At 48.2% G+C, this 16,549-nt stretch overlaps 1 protein-coding gene across 4 annotated transcripts; it reads right to left on the bottom strand.

Moving 5' to 3' along the window:
• Positions 1-334: 334 nt before the first annotated feature.
• Positions 335-14,659, bottom strand: Naxd (NAD(P)HX dehydratase). 4 transcript variants are annotated; one of them, XM_051181980.1, is made up of 10 exons: positions 14,534-14,659; positions 10,614-10,764; positions 8,964-9,009; positions 8,050-8,138; positions 6,640-6,748; positions 3,829-3,879; positions 3,640-3,744; positions 2,868-2,988; positions 1,708-1,828; positions 335-757 (listed from the first exon to the last, which is right to left on the bottom strand). In XM_051181980.1, exons 1-10 carry the CDS (start codon positions 14,571-14,573, stop codon positions 607-609), a joined length of 984 nt encoding a protein of 327 aa, XP_051037937.1. In that variant the 5' UTR covers positions 14,574-14,659; the 3' UTR covers positions 335-606. The 4 variants fall into 4 exon arrangements, with proteins under 4 accessions (XP_051037937.1, XP_051037936.1, XP_051037939.1 ...); XM_051181979.1 differs by having other exon boundaries at positions 14,420-14,588; XM_051181982.1 differs by lacking the exon at positions 14,534-14,659 and adding an exon at positions 14,162-14,238.
• Positions 14,660-16,549: the final 1,890 nt, after the last annotated feature.

Here is a 16,549-nt window from a genome sequence, read left to right as displayed (position 1 = left end):
AGTGGACAGCTGGTAAACAGACACAGGTGACAAACTAGTGACATTTTGGCACGCCCCACCATGCCCAAGTGCCAATGGCACCCAAGTCTCCTGTCCTTCCCACAGGCCTCTAAGAGACCTCTAGGTGCATGGTCACTGGTTACTCTGAACTTCTTCATTAAGTTAAGACCCAGTTGTGGAACAGATAACTACAGGGCTGAGGAGTGCCCGCAGGGTCTGTGAACCTTAGTTAAAAACCAAACCTGGCAGCCACCAGTCACCTGAAAACTGGAGCCCTGTGAGCGGGTGTCTAGTAAGGGAAGGGTACGAGAAGCCAGAGAACAGACTCCAAACATGCTGTCTCAGAGCGAGCCCAGATCCAGTTGAGCTGCTGGGAAAATCTTTACTCTCATTTTCTCCTCAGTTACTGCTGAGAAGCCAAGAAAACAACACAAGACCAGATTAATGTCATAACATCTCAACTCTATTTTAGTCAGGATGGACGGCTATGTCCTAAATTCTGTCAGCTAGTTTAGGCTAAGGTCCAGCCAGCACGGACCTGGTTCAGCTGGGCCCATGGCTTGGTACATGGAGGACACAGTGTGGGGTATCCTCAGTCTGCATGGCTCAGGTCAGGAAGAGCTTGCTGAAGGCAGGTCCTACCTCGGCGATCATGTCAGTAGTAGTCGTGGAACGCCCGTACTTCTGGAAGGCCTGATGATTACACTCCCTTGTGAGTGTGCAAGCACCCCAGGCAGCCACCAGTAGTGGGCTGGAGCTGTGAGACAAGGAGAATCAAAGGCCTCACTGTAGGCCACTGTGAAGAGCGCCGGGCTCTAACTTTTCACCCCATTTCTACCTTCAACTCCCAAATAGCAAGGTTTAGCCAGCTGAGCCCTGAGAAGTCAGCTTTACTGCAGCTGAGCCCTGGTGCACCCCAAACACCCTCATTTGTAACTGGCATATGACTCAGTGGCAGAGCACAGGCCTAGGAAGCACAGGTCCCATCCCTCAAGATGGGCAAGAACCCAGCAGAGGGAAGTAGTTTTTCCTGGTGTGAGAGGCGCTTGCTGGCGGTGTGGGCTTTAACAGTGCTCACTGGTTTTCTTAGAATGAGGCAGAATGTCTGAAGTTGGCACGCAGACCTGCTACTCCAATGCACACCCCATCTTGGGCTACGGGTCAGAGTAGAACCGCTCTCTGTACAATTGCCCTGCAGAGCTGAGCCAAGTTAAGTCCACCTGAAACCCCCTGTTTGCTGCATTAGTGTCAAGTGGGGCTCCTGAGTGTCAAGTGGGGCTCCTGAGGCTGGGCATCCTGTGCTTAGCATGGGTGGCCATGATGGTCCATAGAACAGGTCACATGTAGAGAATCTATGAGCTTAGCTAGCATCCTGCTGCTTCAGAAATCACACATCTTTGAAGACCAGTGTCCAGGAGAGCCATTCCTCCAGCCTGTCTGCTCTCTACTATCAGTTACTAGAAGCCATTGGCGAACTCCCCACAATGCTGTGCTTAATCAACCCCTCCGCAGTGCCAGGGCCCCATCCTCAACTGTAAAGTTGGGATCTAGTATGTGTGTAGAAGCTCTTGTGGACAGGTAAGTCTTGTCCCATGTGTCTGTCACGGACCACTAACAGTTCACCTGTGATACTAAAGGAATTGACACATGAGCTGCCGGAGAGCTGACAAGACTGACAATCAGCAGGACAAACGAGGTGTGACATACCCATGTGTTTTCTCTGGTCCAGCAAGGAGGGCCCAGTGCACCATGACACCCAGGGAGCCCGACAGGAGGTCCCCTTGCCCCCCACACCTGCGACCGCTGCCTTCCTGGCTGCACACAAGCACTGCACAGAACAGATATGAGCAGGAATCAGTACCAACACCATGAGCTGCCCCTCCCGCCTGTCCAAACTACAGAGGACGAGTCCCTGAGAAAAGCAGGGTGACTCGGGGTACACACTGAGCCCAGCCCAAATGCCATCTCAACGTAGGCCTCCAAAGACCCACCAGTAGCATTCCTGGGCACCCCACATGGCTACTCCCCTTAACCATTACATGCCTGTGCACAAACAGGGAACTGTTTCCTTAGCAAGTTTTGAGAACCCGCTGCATTTGAGTGTGCTGCATCAGGAGAGTGTCGTCACTACAGTCTGGCTGGCCTGAGACCATTCCATGCATTTCCTGTCTTGGCTGTGGGTTGGTATGCGTGGGTTCCCATGCATGACCATGTGCCCCTTGCTATTCTAAGGACTTTAAATTCAGGCTCCTGTCAATGACTCTACATCTCATTAACAGCTACTTCTACTGAACAACACTGTGTTGGCCTGGCCATCTCTGAAAGTGCAGAGTGGCAGACTTACTAGGAACACCCACACACTTCTCCCCGCCTCCATGCTGCTCTTGACTGAGCAGCCCTTAAGCTCATGCAGGAAGGCAACTGACATTTCCAGCTAATGTCATGCTGAGGTTTCCTTCACTTTCCAGTTATAATAAGACAAAACCCAACAAAAGATTCAAATGACTGTTAGTATGTGTGGGTGCCTTGGTGACAAGGAGGTAACAGGCCTAGGATGGTGGCCTAGGACTATGCATATACACACACACACACACACTTTTTTTTTTTTGGGTGTGTGTGCTCAAGTGTACTCCACACCTGGCTGGAAATGCTTCCAAGTCAGCCAAAGTACAAGGTCTATGACACTTGCTATGCCTGCAGTGAAGACCTAAACATGCCTTGTGTCACCACAGCCTCGTGTAAACCTTTAGGAGCAAACAGAAGGACTCTAATGAGGCTGTGGCTGGCAAGTTAAATGTGTATCAGCAGGTGTGAATCATCATGAGGCTTCCAGGCTCATGCCAGCATGGCCTCTGAGTGGCACTCACCCTGCTGACCATTGGAGATCAGGTCATGTTCTCCCTTCTGGACCACTGTGATGTTTCCCAGGGCCTGACTGAGCTTCAGTACAGCTCCACTGTGATTCTGGGTGTCCATAGGACTCCTGAGCTACAACACAGGACAACAAACACAGATAATCAACCCGACACACAGGGTTCACTGGTGGCAAGGTGAGTACCCATCCTGCCCATCAAGTCTCAGATGCTCACAGTCCACAAAAATCAAGGGCACTGGTTAAGGGCTGAGGAGTAAGAAGTGGCCAGGACATCACTGGTACCAAGCCCTCCAAGGGATGCTCATACCAATACTTACTCTAGAGCTAGTCTTCCTTTTGCTGGCTAGACCAGGTTTGCAGAAATAACACAAACCTGGATGATGATGATGATGTGCATGCCCCTACTCCACAGAGCACAGGCCTTTGAGACACATGCCATCAGGACTCATGGCTTCATTTTATTTCATTCTGTCCCCACATCCAGTGGAACAGAGGCTGTAGGTTTACAAACTAGAACTTCAGGACAGGAAGTGCCTTGGCCTGTGAGTAGAGCGGGCAGTCACTCAAGCCTATCACATCATCATTCATTCAATAAAATTTATAGAACCACAGAAGGCATGAAAAGCAAGTGTGGTAGAGCCCAGGGCAAACGTCTGCACGTCAGTCTCCCTGCAGAGACAGGCTCATGCCTTGAGATAAGCACAGCCCTGGAGCCCACTTCACCCCAGGTCAGGTCCCTTCTTTGCCAAAGTCCATGAACTCACCACAGCCTCCCAGAGCCTGCTGAACTCCACACGGTTGGGGGTGAGAATGGCCTTCTGGTAACCATGGATGAGGGCCGGCTGCTGAGCTATCAGCCACAGGCCATCCTGTGCAGAACAAGGATGCACCTTCACCGGTGGGCCTCAGAGACCCTGTGCTGACTGTGTGGGGAGGTGAGAGGCCACACTCACCGCGTCAATGACAACAGGGATGTCCCTGGCCTTGGTTGCTTCCAAAATACCCTGCCAGAAAAGCAGAGAAGGTGAACAATTTAGAGAATTTTGTAAAAAGGCCTTGTGCACACAGATAAGCACTGGAGAAGCCAGGGAACTTAAACACACAGCTCACCTCCTCAATGCGGTGAGGTGCTTAGTTTTAGTTGTTCCCCCAGGATGGCAGGGATGGGTGTAGTTTTACAACCTGGTGATCTTTGCTGTCTGAGATAGGTTCTGCCCATGTCTCCCAGAATTTTATCCTAGACCTTTTCCCCTAAATCTTGAGCATTGCTTCCAGGCCATAAAACCCATCCTCATGAGTGAAGTCACTTATACTTTCCAACAGCCTGAGTGACTTCTATACTATCTTAGGGCCAGGCCAATCCTGACACCTACAGGCATGTTTACCTCAGTCAAGTTCCCTAGACCCTAAATCTTGGGCACTATCTCCGAGTCAACAGCACCCACTTTTGTGAAAATAGCCAGAAGGACTTTGTAAAGAATCTCAGTGTAAACATGCCTTCAATTGTTATGCACTTGGGAGTGAGGTAATTGTTATCTGAATGCTTTCCCCAAGAGTCTTGGCACCACTTCCCACAATTAGGCTGCTCCCAGTTTCCTTCTTCCCTCATTCTGGTTCCCGGATGCTATAAAGCCTGCCTGCGGGGACTCTCCCACAGACAAGTGCATCACCTCTTGAGGAGGAAGGAGCTGGCAGTGCTTCTAGTAACAAGCAAGCACACAGTACACCCAGCTATACAGCAGCAGGGCAGACACAGCATGTGGCTCCTAGGCTAGCCCATGAGGACACATCTACCACTGCCAAATATCTAGCTCATGTTACACTTCCATACTTGAAGTCTGAGTTTTTGGGGGATTCTCCAAAGCAACGGTTATCCATGCCTTTAAATAGCAAGTGATCATAGTAATAGTGAACCATTTTCCCTGACAGGACTAATTCTCAATCCTATACTGAAAGCTTCAAGGTTTCCCACTTAAAAAGTACAGATACAGGGCTGGACAGATGGTTCTGCAGTCAATAGCAGTAGCTGTTCTTCCAGAAGACCCAAGTTAAATTCTCAGTACCCACACGGCAGCTTATAGCTGTCTGCAACTCTAGTTCCAGGGACCAACACCCTCATGCAGGCAAAACACCAATGCACATTAAAAAATGATCAACTAACACATTATGAGAAAACTACATATGGCAATTGAATGGACCAGTGAAACAGCTCATAGTAGAGGTGCCAAGCCTACCCTACAGGGTGGTAAGAGAGCTGACTCCTGGAAGGTGACCTCTGACCTCCACCCACATGCTGTGACATGTGCACATCCACACTCGCAGCATGTGCACACAAATATATTTTTAAGATTAAAAGAAAAAAAGTGATGGAGAAGCAAGTAGAAAACAAGGAGACTAAGTAAATAAATGTAACTGGAGCCTGACTCCCAGTCCTTGTCTCCTGAGTGTCCCAATCAGGCAACTGTTGCCATAGGGAACACAGTGAACAAAAGCAACTAGGGGAGGAAATGGTTTTTTTGGCCTACACTTCCATGTTATAATCTACCACTGAAGGGAACCATAGCGGGAACTCAAACTGGAGGAATCTGGAGGCAGGAGCTGATGTAGAGGCCATGGAAGAGTTCTGTTTACTGGCTTGCTCAGTCTACCTTCATATAGAACCTGAACCAACAGTTCAAGGATAGCCCCACCAGCCCAGGGACTTGGCCCTCCCCCATCAGTCACTAATTAAGGAAATGCCCTTCAGGCTTGTGCACAGCCTGGTCTTATGGAGGCAATTTCTCAATTCAGACTCCCTCCTCCCTGATGACTTTAGCTTGTATCAAGCTGAAAGAACTGTCAGCACACAGAGGAGTCTGCCAGGGTAGGAAAGGCACATTTTGTATAGCTCTAGCCCACCAGTGTGAGCACACAAAAGCCCCCTAAGCAAGAGCAGGGCACACGGGCCTCAGAGAAGCCCATTTCCTCTCCTGACAACACTCAGGCCTACTGGCTGAGACTCCAGCTTGACTGTTAACCCACAGGGTTCTGCCACTCAGATCTTAGGTTCATTTCTGATTTCATGCTATTTGACAGTGTGACAGACAACACGGTCTCTTCTAGTTTTCTAGTAGCAGCCCAAAGCTATGGTTTAAACACTGGAAAGTTTGTCACAGCGCAAGCCGTGTACCTCTCAGAAGGATGAGTTCCAGTACCCAGAAGCGAGCCCCATGAAGGTGTGTGAACATTTAAAATTATCACTCACAAGCGTGGCAGCACATGCCTTTATTCTGGTAAATGCAGTAGTCCTGAGGCCCCATCTACAGTTCAGACTACAGCTCAGAGGCCCAGATGGACCACCCCTAGTGCACCAAATTCCAGAACACTGCAATTCAGGAGGAAGAGCCTGACACACTGCAGAAGGAACTACAGATGTAACAACATACTGCCCAGTCACACAACAGCACACGACTCAACTCCTCTCAGGAAAATTCTGTAACCGAGAGCAGCAGAGACAGAAACCCCACACCAGCCTCTGCTCTCTGCAGCTGCTCTGGAGCTGAGCAAGAGACTCGTCCTGTCCCATCCAGCCTGCACTGCTCTGGAAGCCCCTCACCGATAATGGTGGCCTTACTTACTTCCCTGCCTCACAACACAACTCCACCCACATCCAAGATGAGGTCCAAGGACCAACAACACTGCAACTGAGACAGAAGAACAGAAGAAACGCTTGTGCCCCAATACTGTATCTGAGAGGCAGAGTGCAAAACAGGGACAGCACTTACCCTGACATTGTTGAGAATAAGGTCATCCCTACCTAGGCCAGGTCCCACGACAAGGGCATGCAGCCTGTGGAGCCATTTCTCCACCTCCTCAATAGCATCAGGACTGTCACTAAAAAAAGGAGAAAGACAGAATAGTTTTCTCAGGCTTTCATTTGCTTATTTTAAACCATGTGTGTGTGTGTGTGGCAGTGGGGATAGAACCCAGGACACTGAACATGCCTGGGAAGTGCCCTACACAAGTCTATGACCAAGCTCCAAACCATTTGGTTTTGAAAATAATTTAGGTTTGTGGTAAACTTGTAAAATAGTACTGAAGTTCCCACAGACCCCTTTCCCTAGCCACTGCAAGCATCTTACATATGCATATTCCAGAATATTGTAAGTTAGTGCTGGCTCAGCAACAGTGATTAAGTGCAGAGCCGAAGTCCCAACCTGTCCCTGTCTCAGGGTGCAGTCTGGACCCCACCCTGCACCTGACCTTTGTATCTCCTCAGCCTTCTCCGTGGACTGATTTATTTCTTATTTGTTTTGGTTTTTCAATCTCTGTGTAGTCCTGGCTATCCTGGAACTCGCTTTGTAGACTGGCATATGCCTGCCTGTCTCCTAATTGATGGGATTAAAGCATGTGCCGTCGCACCCAGCTTGGTTTAGTTTTTAAAGACTGCTTCTGCCCCTGCGTGTATGTGTGTGTACCACATGTGTACCTAGTACTGCAGGGTTCAGAAGAGGGCATCAGATCCCTTCAAACCAATGTTATGGATGGTTGTGAGCTGCCATATAGGTGCTTGGAATAGAACCTGGGTCCCCTGTAAGAGCAATGAGTGCTGTCAACTGCAGTCGCCTCTGCAGCCCCACTTATTTTTTATTACAGAAAAAGTGGGGCAAAAAGAAGGATCTTGTCTTGAGACCCTTCAGCTGAGTTTGGCGCTTGGTGGCACTGCCCAGGGCAACATGTGGGCCCTGTCTGTCATCACTGCAGCTCTGAGGAGCCCCTGAACAGGCTCTGCTGAATCACACAGAGCTCAAGCATCATGACCATGTGCCCTAGGCAACACTGCTCCACACACTACACAACACACCTGCTGCTCAGCATGCCCCAGGTTCTCCTCTAGCCCTCTCTGTCTTATGCTGATGCAGAATGCCTTATGGGCTTGCTCTGAATTTCTTTTTAATGGAGCTGGGGACCAAACTTCCACTTCACGAGCTACATCTTAAAACCTTTCAAGTTCTGTGTCATAGAGTTATTAGTTGTCCAAGCCCACTTCCAAAGCCTCTGACCTGAGCCTGAGCTGGGGTGAAAAGTGTGTACCACAAGCCCAGCTTCATTATACTTGTCTTACTCAGGGCACAGCAGACACACGCATGTTGAAAGCAATATTGCAGGTAAAGATACCCACAGTGCAAACTTACAGGACTGGGTGGACAATCAGCTCTGGGCTGTAGGATTTGATCACTGGTGCAGCCTCCCTGGCACAGAACACATGGGTCAAATCTGCACCCTGAGAAATAAAATCAGAGGTGGGTTCAGAGAAGGCCATGTTCAACAGGACCACAAGCAGCTATGCACTTCAGCTCTCTCATGACATATGTCTCATGACATATGTCTGACCGCCTCTGTTATTGAGTGTTTAGGTCCCCAAGCCCAACTACATATGACAGTAGAAGCCAGTGGCTTTGAGGAAAGCTAAGTGGCATAAGAAAATGCTTGGAAACACAACCAGACTTCTCTTCCTTCCTGGCTTGGGGGCAGAGCTGTGACACCAACTTTGCCTGGTCCAGTTCACCTACCCAACCTACCACTTTATACTACGCTTAGCTGGGTTAGATACATCAGCTGCGTACAACACATCCTAACACAGGCCTCCCAGGATCCTCTTAGTGAAGTAAGGTACAAGTCAAACCTCAGCTGTGAGTGGGTGTACAGTGCCCAAAGCTGTCATATTCTGCTGTGGGCAGTGCCACAGGTGTCATGTTCTACTGTGAATGAGCACACAGTGCCTGAAGCTGTCACATTCTGCTGTGAGTGGGTATAGAGTGCCCAAAGCTGTCATGTTCTACTCTATAAGGTGAATTTCCCCGAGATAAGGTCACTCATTGAACCTGAAGCTAGGCCGGTGGTCAGTAAACCTCCAGTCTCTGCCCTCAACAATGCTGGGTGTATAGGCATGGATGGCCATGCCAGTCTTTTTGTGGGTGCTTGAAATGTGAACTCAGGCTCCCATGGGTTTCATTTCAAGTGTTCTTACAGCGCATGGAGCCAGGTCCCTAAATAACTCAACCTTTAACCAGGGAAACCCCAATAAAAGACTCTGAGGTAAACCTACCACTTTCAGAGCTGAGATTCCTGCAAAATACGGTGCTCCTGTGTACCTAAAACAGAAATGCTGGAGTCAAGACTTCAATGAAATAAACACATTTGCCAATAATAGGTCACCAATACAAACAGATAAGAATAATATGTGAATAGATATAAACTATCCACAGCGATACTCTAGGACCCAAACAAACTCAACACCTAGGAGAAGCTTAGTAAACGTTCACCCATGAGTCAGAACTAGAAAAGCCTCACATGATTCCTATGCTCATTTCTCAACACTGGCTTGTGTGACTCTGTACCAGGCACAAGAAGAGCTAGAGAGCTGCAGGCTTTGGTCAGGGAGAAGGTGAAAGTGACCACAACTCAAGGCAGTCAGCAGAGAGATCAGTTCATCAGAGAAGGACCCTGACTTCTAGGAGTGACAGCAGCAGAAGCCATACAGGGTCACTGGAGCCACACCAGCCACTGCACCCTGCTGTGTGGTTCCCTACTTCCTGCCTATGCTCTGATGGCCCGTGACAACCTCTAGGCACAGCACACACGCTTGGAATAGCATTTACACAGAGTGACTGTGCTCGTGCCACTGGGATGTGTATGTCATCACCAGTAACTCCCTACCCCACTGTGAAACCAGGGACAACTGCTGAGCACACAGAACCTGGGCCCCTGCTCCACATATGACCTGCTCTTCCACAACAGTGTCAACAAATCACCAGAGAAAGGACCAGCAGGCACCACACGCTCTCACTTTCCCACAGACAGAGGTGCTTCACAAGACACTGCAGAGTGGACAGGGGCTGCTCAGGTCCACAGAAACTCCCAGTCCTCCACACAGCACCCTGGAAGCCACCAGGGAGAGAGGACAGTTGAGATGGTAACAGAGGTCAACAGATGAGAGGAATTGTAAGTCAGATTAAGGGAATATCCCGAAACCAAAATCCACATTCCCAGACCCACCCTGGAGAAGCAGCAGTTTCTGGAGCAGGCGGTTTGGTGAGCATGGTGTAAGGTACTTACAATGCAAACAGACTGGGTGCACATAAGGCATGGATCTCCTGCAAATTACCAAGCACACACTGTCACTGCTGCTAAGAGGCCTACTGTTAGCCAGTCGTCGCCACAGTACCTTCAGCATGGCTTACCTGCTGCCAGAGCATTTCTACTAATGAACCATAGGGAGGGTAGGAGAGTAAGCACACACCCCACAACATACACATCAAAATTACCGGCTAGGAGCTCTGCTGGAGATGGATGGTGGTGGTGCACGCCTTTAATCTCAGCACTCAGGAAGCTGAGGCAGGTGGATCTCTGTGAATTCAAGGCAGTCTGGTCTACAGGGCAAGTTCCAAGACAGGCTCCAAAGCCAGACAGAAAGACTGTCTACAATTCTGTCTAGATTTCTGCTGGAATTGTTTTGTTTTTCAAGACAAGGTTTCTCTGTGTAACAGCCCTAGCTGTCCTAGAACTAGCCTGACTAGACCAGGCTTTGGATCATATCAGACTGCATTTGCAAATGATTGCTGCACATGGGTATGTGGACAGAAGGACGGACAGACTGATGGAGGAGAGGAAGGTGAACAGATGGATGGCAGATGTAGACAGACAATAAGGAGGGGATAGCCTTTCTAAACATGACTGTCTTACAGCCAGCACTCACTCTTGACAGCCCCCGACGATGCCTATTCTTCCGTCCTGCCCTTTGTGTTTCTTCGAGGTTAGAGGAGGCACAATGTTTCTTACCAACTGAAAAAAATTCTCCATGTCCTTTGTCGAGTGTGCTGTATGGAGGGAGAATGCTCTTTGTAAAACTGCAAAAGAGAAAAAGGAAGCCATTAGAGACTTAAGAGTAAACCACCATCCAACATGCTTGCCAGGGCTGCCCACATAAACTCGCCTGTAGATGGAGGTTTCACCCTCAGCTTTGGGGAATGATGGTCATAAATGGTGGCAGCACAGCAGCACACTGCATGAAAGCTTTCTGTGACATACCAGACCCTGTGGGGACACTTCATCTTCCAGTTTTATCAGCCTAAAACTATGCATCACCACTTAACACAATGTCTTCTTTCATTTCAACCCTAACCTTTAAAACTTGTGAAGGCTCTTTCTCTTCACACCTGGAAGGCAAGTTCCCATTTGCAACTCTGCACAGGAGTCGTCTGACAGTCCCATTATTCCCAACTGCATCTCCATGCTCAGATACTATCTAGGATAGCTCTAAACACAGCACATCATAGATCAGGCTCAAGGTGGCACTGTGGAGCAACTGCTCCTTGTTGCCTTGTCTCATTACCTCCATTTTTTGAGAAGCTTCCTGTAGATGTGTGTTTTGTCTTAATTTCTACAACAGATCAGCTGTAGGGAAATGTGGGTATACTCCACAGAACTCTAAAAGATTTATGACCATGAGCTTTATGACCCTAAACTGAGCATGGCAAGAAGAGTTTGCATCTCTCATCTTCACCCTCTGAACATGGACTCTCCTACCTTAAACAAAGCAGCCCAGAAATGTGTCTAGCAGCTTTCCTTCTTGAACAATAACCTAAAACTGAGCATGCTCAGAAAAGTCACCGTAAACGAGGATGCACCAGCCCCTAAAGCCCTTTGTTACAGGAGCATTCTCCCCAAGTGGAATCTCCCTCTCTGTACTGAGGGAGGGTGCTGCTCTGAGAATAATTCCATGAGCCCTTTACCTGCTAGAAGGGATGGAGCTTTATTCAATCTTTCATCTCCTGGCTGTGCTTTGTGAGTCAGTGTTCACCAACATGTGAACTCAATGTGTTCCATTACTGCACTTTACCAAAATGCTGACACTTGAAGGCAAGGTAACTTGTTCTTTAGGCAGTTATTTATTCACTTGATTAACCAAAAGAATCAAATCTTTCTCAATTGTTCTCTAAAATCATTTGGGAGGGAAAAGTAAAATCTGTCATGTTCTGTTTTTAACGAGAACTATATGAATGCCAAGTAAAATCCAAACCACGGGGCTAGAGGGATGGTTCAGTGGTTAGAAGCACCTACTGCTCTTTCAGCAGACCTGGGCTGAACTTCCAGAAGCTGACAACTATCTGTAACTCCAGTTCTAGGGGATCTAACACCCTCACACAGATAAATATGTAGGCGATACACCAATGCATGTGCAACGCAAATAAATAAATAAACAAACAAACAAACAAACAAATAAATAGAGTCGATCTCTAACCACCACTCTGTCCCACTTGCCTGACTCTGGTCACTGACTTCTGCCACAAGTCCTCCAAAACAGCTGTATCCACCAAACTCTATTCCTACACTGTCTGGTGAGCTGACTAGAACACCTCAATTGTGGAGAGATAAAAAGCTGTAAGACAAGGACCAAATTAATCCAGGCTATTTTAGGGACTTTAATATTTACTTACTTTAACTTTGTGTGGCCTAATGCTCTTGCTAAGTAAACTCCCCCCATGGTATCACTAAGTCCACAGAACTACTGCCATGCTTAGCGTTTATGATCAACTTAACACAACCATGAGTCACATGGGAAGAGGAAGCCTCAACTGCAGGACAACATAGACCAGATTAGCCTGTGGCCAAGTCTGTGGGGACACTGTCTTGAGTTCTGATTGATGTAGGAGGGCACAGCTCACTGGAAAGAGTGACCCTCGCCTCCCAGGGGGTACTGGGTGGTGTAAGAAACTCAACACAGCCAGTGACCCACCTTCCTCCATGGTCTCTGCTTCAGCTCCTGCTCAACTTCCTTCCTGACTTTCCTTAGGGATAACTGTGACCTGGAAGCAGAAGCTGAAATAAACCCCTTCCTCCACACGTTGCTTTTGGTTGTAGTGTTTATCACAGGAACAGACAGCAAACTAGAAGTCTATACCAAAAACGTAGAGGATGCCAAAAGTACAAGAAGACATCTGAGACCAACACAGTTCTCCTGCTTTGCTATCACTGAAGAATGTGTTGCTTTCTGTCTTTTGTTCCATGACTATGAATCTGTTCTACAATAGGGCACATTAGGTTAACTTGTATTGATTGACAGTCACTTTACATAAAGACAGACAGCTCTGCTGGCAAAAGGCTGGAGGATGGGCCACTAAATTTCCCAACACTTTACACTACCGGATCAAGTTTTAGTTGGCTTACACCCTCTCCTAATGGACCTATCCACTGAAATATTAAAAAGCTACTTAAAATGTAAGAGCTACTTACATAAGTGATTTAGTTGAAAAGACAATCCAGGGTCTGGAAAAACAGGTAATGCCCGTTTGCATTTTGTTGGCGGTAAAGAAACTGCAACTGAAGATAGCTACCACCACTTTTGTGCCTCAAGTGCTTTAACGCTAAACTGGAGCATATAACCAGCAATTGTTACATTAAATGAGACTCACCCTAAGCACAGAAAGCTTTGAAGATCTAAAGCTCAGAGCTCTACCTAGTTTTTGGTAGAAGTTTAGCAAGTCAACCTAGTAATGAAACCTTGGATAAGTACAAAGAAACAAGCATACTAACCAGAGTGTCTGAATGTAAGGCAAGAAAAACCAAGGAAAAAGGTGTCTAAATAAAGGAGTGCTTGAAAGCCTTCTTACGGATCTGACTGCCACTACACACTTGGGAGGTACCACCTCTCCAGCGCATTCCCAACTACTTAAATTGAAAAACAAAGACCAAAATGTCTCCCACATTTAACTCTTGGCTGTGATCAACATGTTTGTATCTCATGGTCAAACCTTCCTCATGAACCCTACAACAAGCAGTAAACACCACTTCAGGTGCTTACTCCTGGGGAATGCTGGCTAAGTGACTTCTTCAGAGCTTCTATTTACTGTCTACACAAAGGTAGACAACAGCTAGCTGTCTCTGTCTCTTTCTGTCTCTCTTTGTCTCTCTCCCTCTCTCCACCCCTTGTAAGAAATGGGATGATGTACGGGGGATGTTAGAAAAGTAACTATACACAAACAAGGAACAAAAGCCACATAAGGAGATATGAGAGTCAGATGACCTATTTGCCTATTTGCGTGATCCATGAGTTCTTCCTCCATAGTCTGTCCTATCTCAACAGGGACCTCCGTCCTACTCCAATTGTTGGGACAGGGTGGTAGATGTGTCTGGCTGCTCTACAAAGGGAGTCCCAGACCAGCCAAAGTGTCTCAAGCCCCCAGAACACAATCCCCAATCGTAGGGCCCGGGAAAGAGGGCGAGCCACATCTTGACTCCACCCACCTCCTCCAAGAACTTGCAAGCCTTGAGCTAGGGCACCAGGTACCGGCAAATTAAGCCGGCCCACAACCCTGCTCACGGAAGGGTCGCGTCTCCCGCACGTCTAGCCTAGTCCTCCTCAGTCAGGCCCGCCGCACCGCACCGGCTCCCAGCGCTGGACGCGCACGCGCCTGGCTGAGTCCGCCCGGCAGGCAGGGCCACCCGCTCACCGCGGCGCCTGGCTCGGGTCCACCCGCCCACAGGGGTAGTCCCAGCCGGTACCTGCGTGTAGCGGCGGCCAGTGGAGCGCGATCGCGGCCGAGAGCAGCGCCACCACGGCCGCCGCAGCCCCACAAGCGCGAACGGCCATCCGCAGTACGCCGCTATCGATCTTACCTCGGCCGCAGGCGCCGATTGCCACACTGTGGACGCCCATGGCGACTCGGCGGACTTCCGGGTTCCCAGATGCCCCCGCGCGGTCGCCGGGCCGCCGCTATTGGCCCTTCTTCGGGGCTCCTGGCGTCTGTGAGTCCGTCCAGCCACTGCCATTGGCTTTGTCCCGGCGATCCCACCCCTCTTGCCCCGCACTCCACCGCGTCCTTGAGCTCCGGAAGCAGAGGGCTGGTCCCACCCCCAGAGTCAGCCGCCACCAATTAAATTTCTGGTCTCTGCTCAGACGATTGACAATCAAAACACCCAATCCGGCCTGGCCCCATATAAGTACTGAGGTAGGCTGCTTCGTGAAGAACCTGGGTGGTTTAGGGACCTCTCGCAGTAATTCTCTCACAGTAATTCTCTAGATAGTCATCCTTGTTGCTTGCATCCACAGTTTGGTTTTCTAATTGCTGGATAGAATTCTGGTATATGGACATATCAGAATATGTTTAACCACTCCCTGAAGGATGTCCGGGTTACTTTTAGTTTGTTTGCATAAGCAGGTGTAGCCATTCATGTGCATGAGTCTTCAGTTCTCTGGGATACGTGCCAAGGTTGCATATTCACAGCGCTCCAAAATTTCTCCTCAAAGCACATGAAATCATTGCCTTTCTCCAGTACAGCTCACACAATGATAGATGAGCGCTTGAGCAAACAGATGCACGAATAGATTAATGCATTCATGGATAGATAGATACATACATACATGGATGGATGGATACGTAGATGGTTGTGTGACTAGATGGGTGAGGGATGGATGGATAGATGGTTAAGTGGTGGGTGGATGCATGCATGCATATATGCAAGGATACATACATGTATACATACATGAATGACAGATGGTTGAGAGTAGATGCATGATGCATGTATAAATGTAAGGGTAAACATACACAAATACATGGATAATATATGCATAGGTGGGTGGATGGCTGCATGAATGAATGCATGGATGGTTATGTGGATGAGTGGGCAGACAGGTAGATGGCTGAACGAAATAAGACACAAAACAAATGATGGACTTTGAAGTGTTGTGGCATTGGCATGGTCTATGGGGATACTGCCAGGGAGCTTATGGTTCCTGGATCCTGAAATTTGTTCATCTGTTGTGGGCAAGAAGTCATGAAGGTTTAGAGAAATGAGCAGACCTATTCAGCAAAGGCTAACTTCCCAGAAGAACTGGGAATCTTACCTAATAGTAGCCAAGTCTAAGTAGTTTCTTCTTTTACACATGTGTGTAGTGTGTTTGCATCTGCATGTGTGGAGGCACATGTGTACATGTAGGCATGTATACACATGTGTGCAGAGGTCTGAGGTTGATGCCAACCTCAGAAATAGTTGACAGTTTCAGCTGGTCAGCCACTTGCTCCTGTGGTCCCTGTGTCCTCCTCCCTCATGCTGTGTTTACAAGCAGGCTCCTGTTACGAGTAGTTTTCCACCAGCCTGGTCATAGCCACACCAGCCCCAAATAACACAGAGATGCTGTATTAGATATAAAGCTGTTAGCTTGTTACTAGCTAGCATTTCTTATTGGCTAGTTCTGTCTTAAATATTAACCCATTTCTATCAATCTAAGTATTCCCATGTGGCATACTGGAGAGAGGATCCGGACCTCTGTTCTCTCAAGTTCTACATGTTGAGTCTCCTCCTACCTCTCCCCGAAACCTCCTTGTCTCCTAGTCCTGCCTATCTTGCTTTCCTATTGGCCAACAGTGCTTTATTCATTAACCGGTATTAGAAACATATTTACAGAATGACATCTCCCATCAGGCCCCCACACTCATCTGGCTCTTAAATGGTTTGGAAAATCCAGTTCCTAGTCCTGGTAAATGCTTTATCCATGGAACCACCCTTAATTTCACACTTAATTTAAATCTATGAATTGATACTTGTGCTGGCTGGATTCTGTCAACTTCACACAAACCTAGACATTTCTGGGAAGAAGGAATCTTAACTGAGTAGATGCCTCCATTGGATTGA

This window comes from Phodopus roborovskii, unplaced genomic scaffold, assembly GCF_943737965.1.
Source record: "Phodopus roborovskii unplaced genomic scaffold, PHOROB, whole genome shotgun sequence".
Classification (NCBI taxonomy): domain Eukaryota; kingdom Metazoa; phylum Chordata; class Mammalia; order Rodentia; family Cricetidae; genus Phodopus; species Phodopus roborovskii.
The sequence above is the reverse complement of the archived record's forward strand: the minus strand, read 5'-3'. Positions and strand labels throughout refer to the sequence as shown.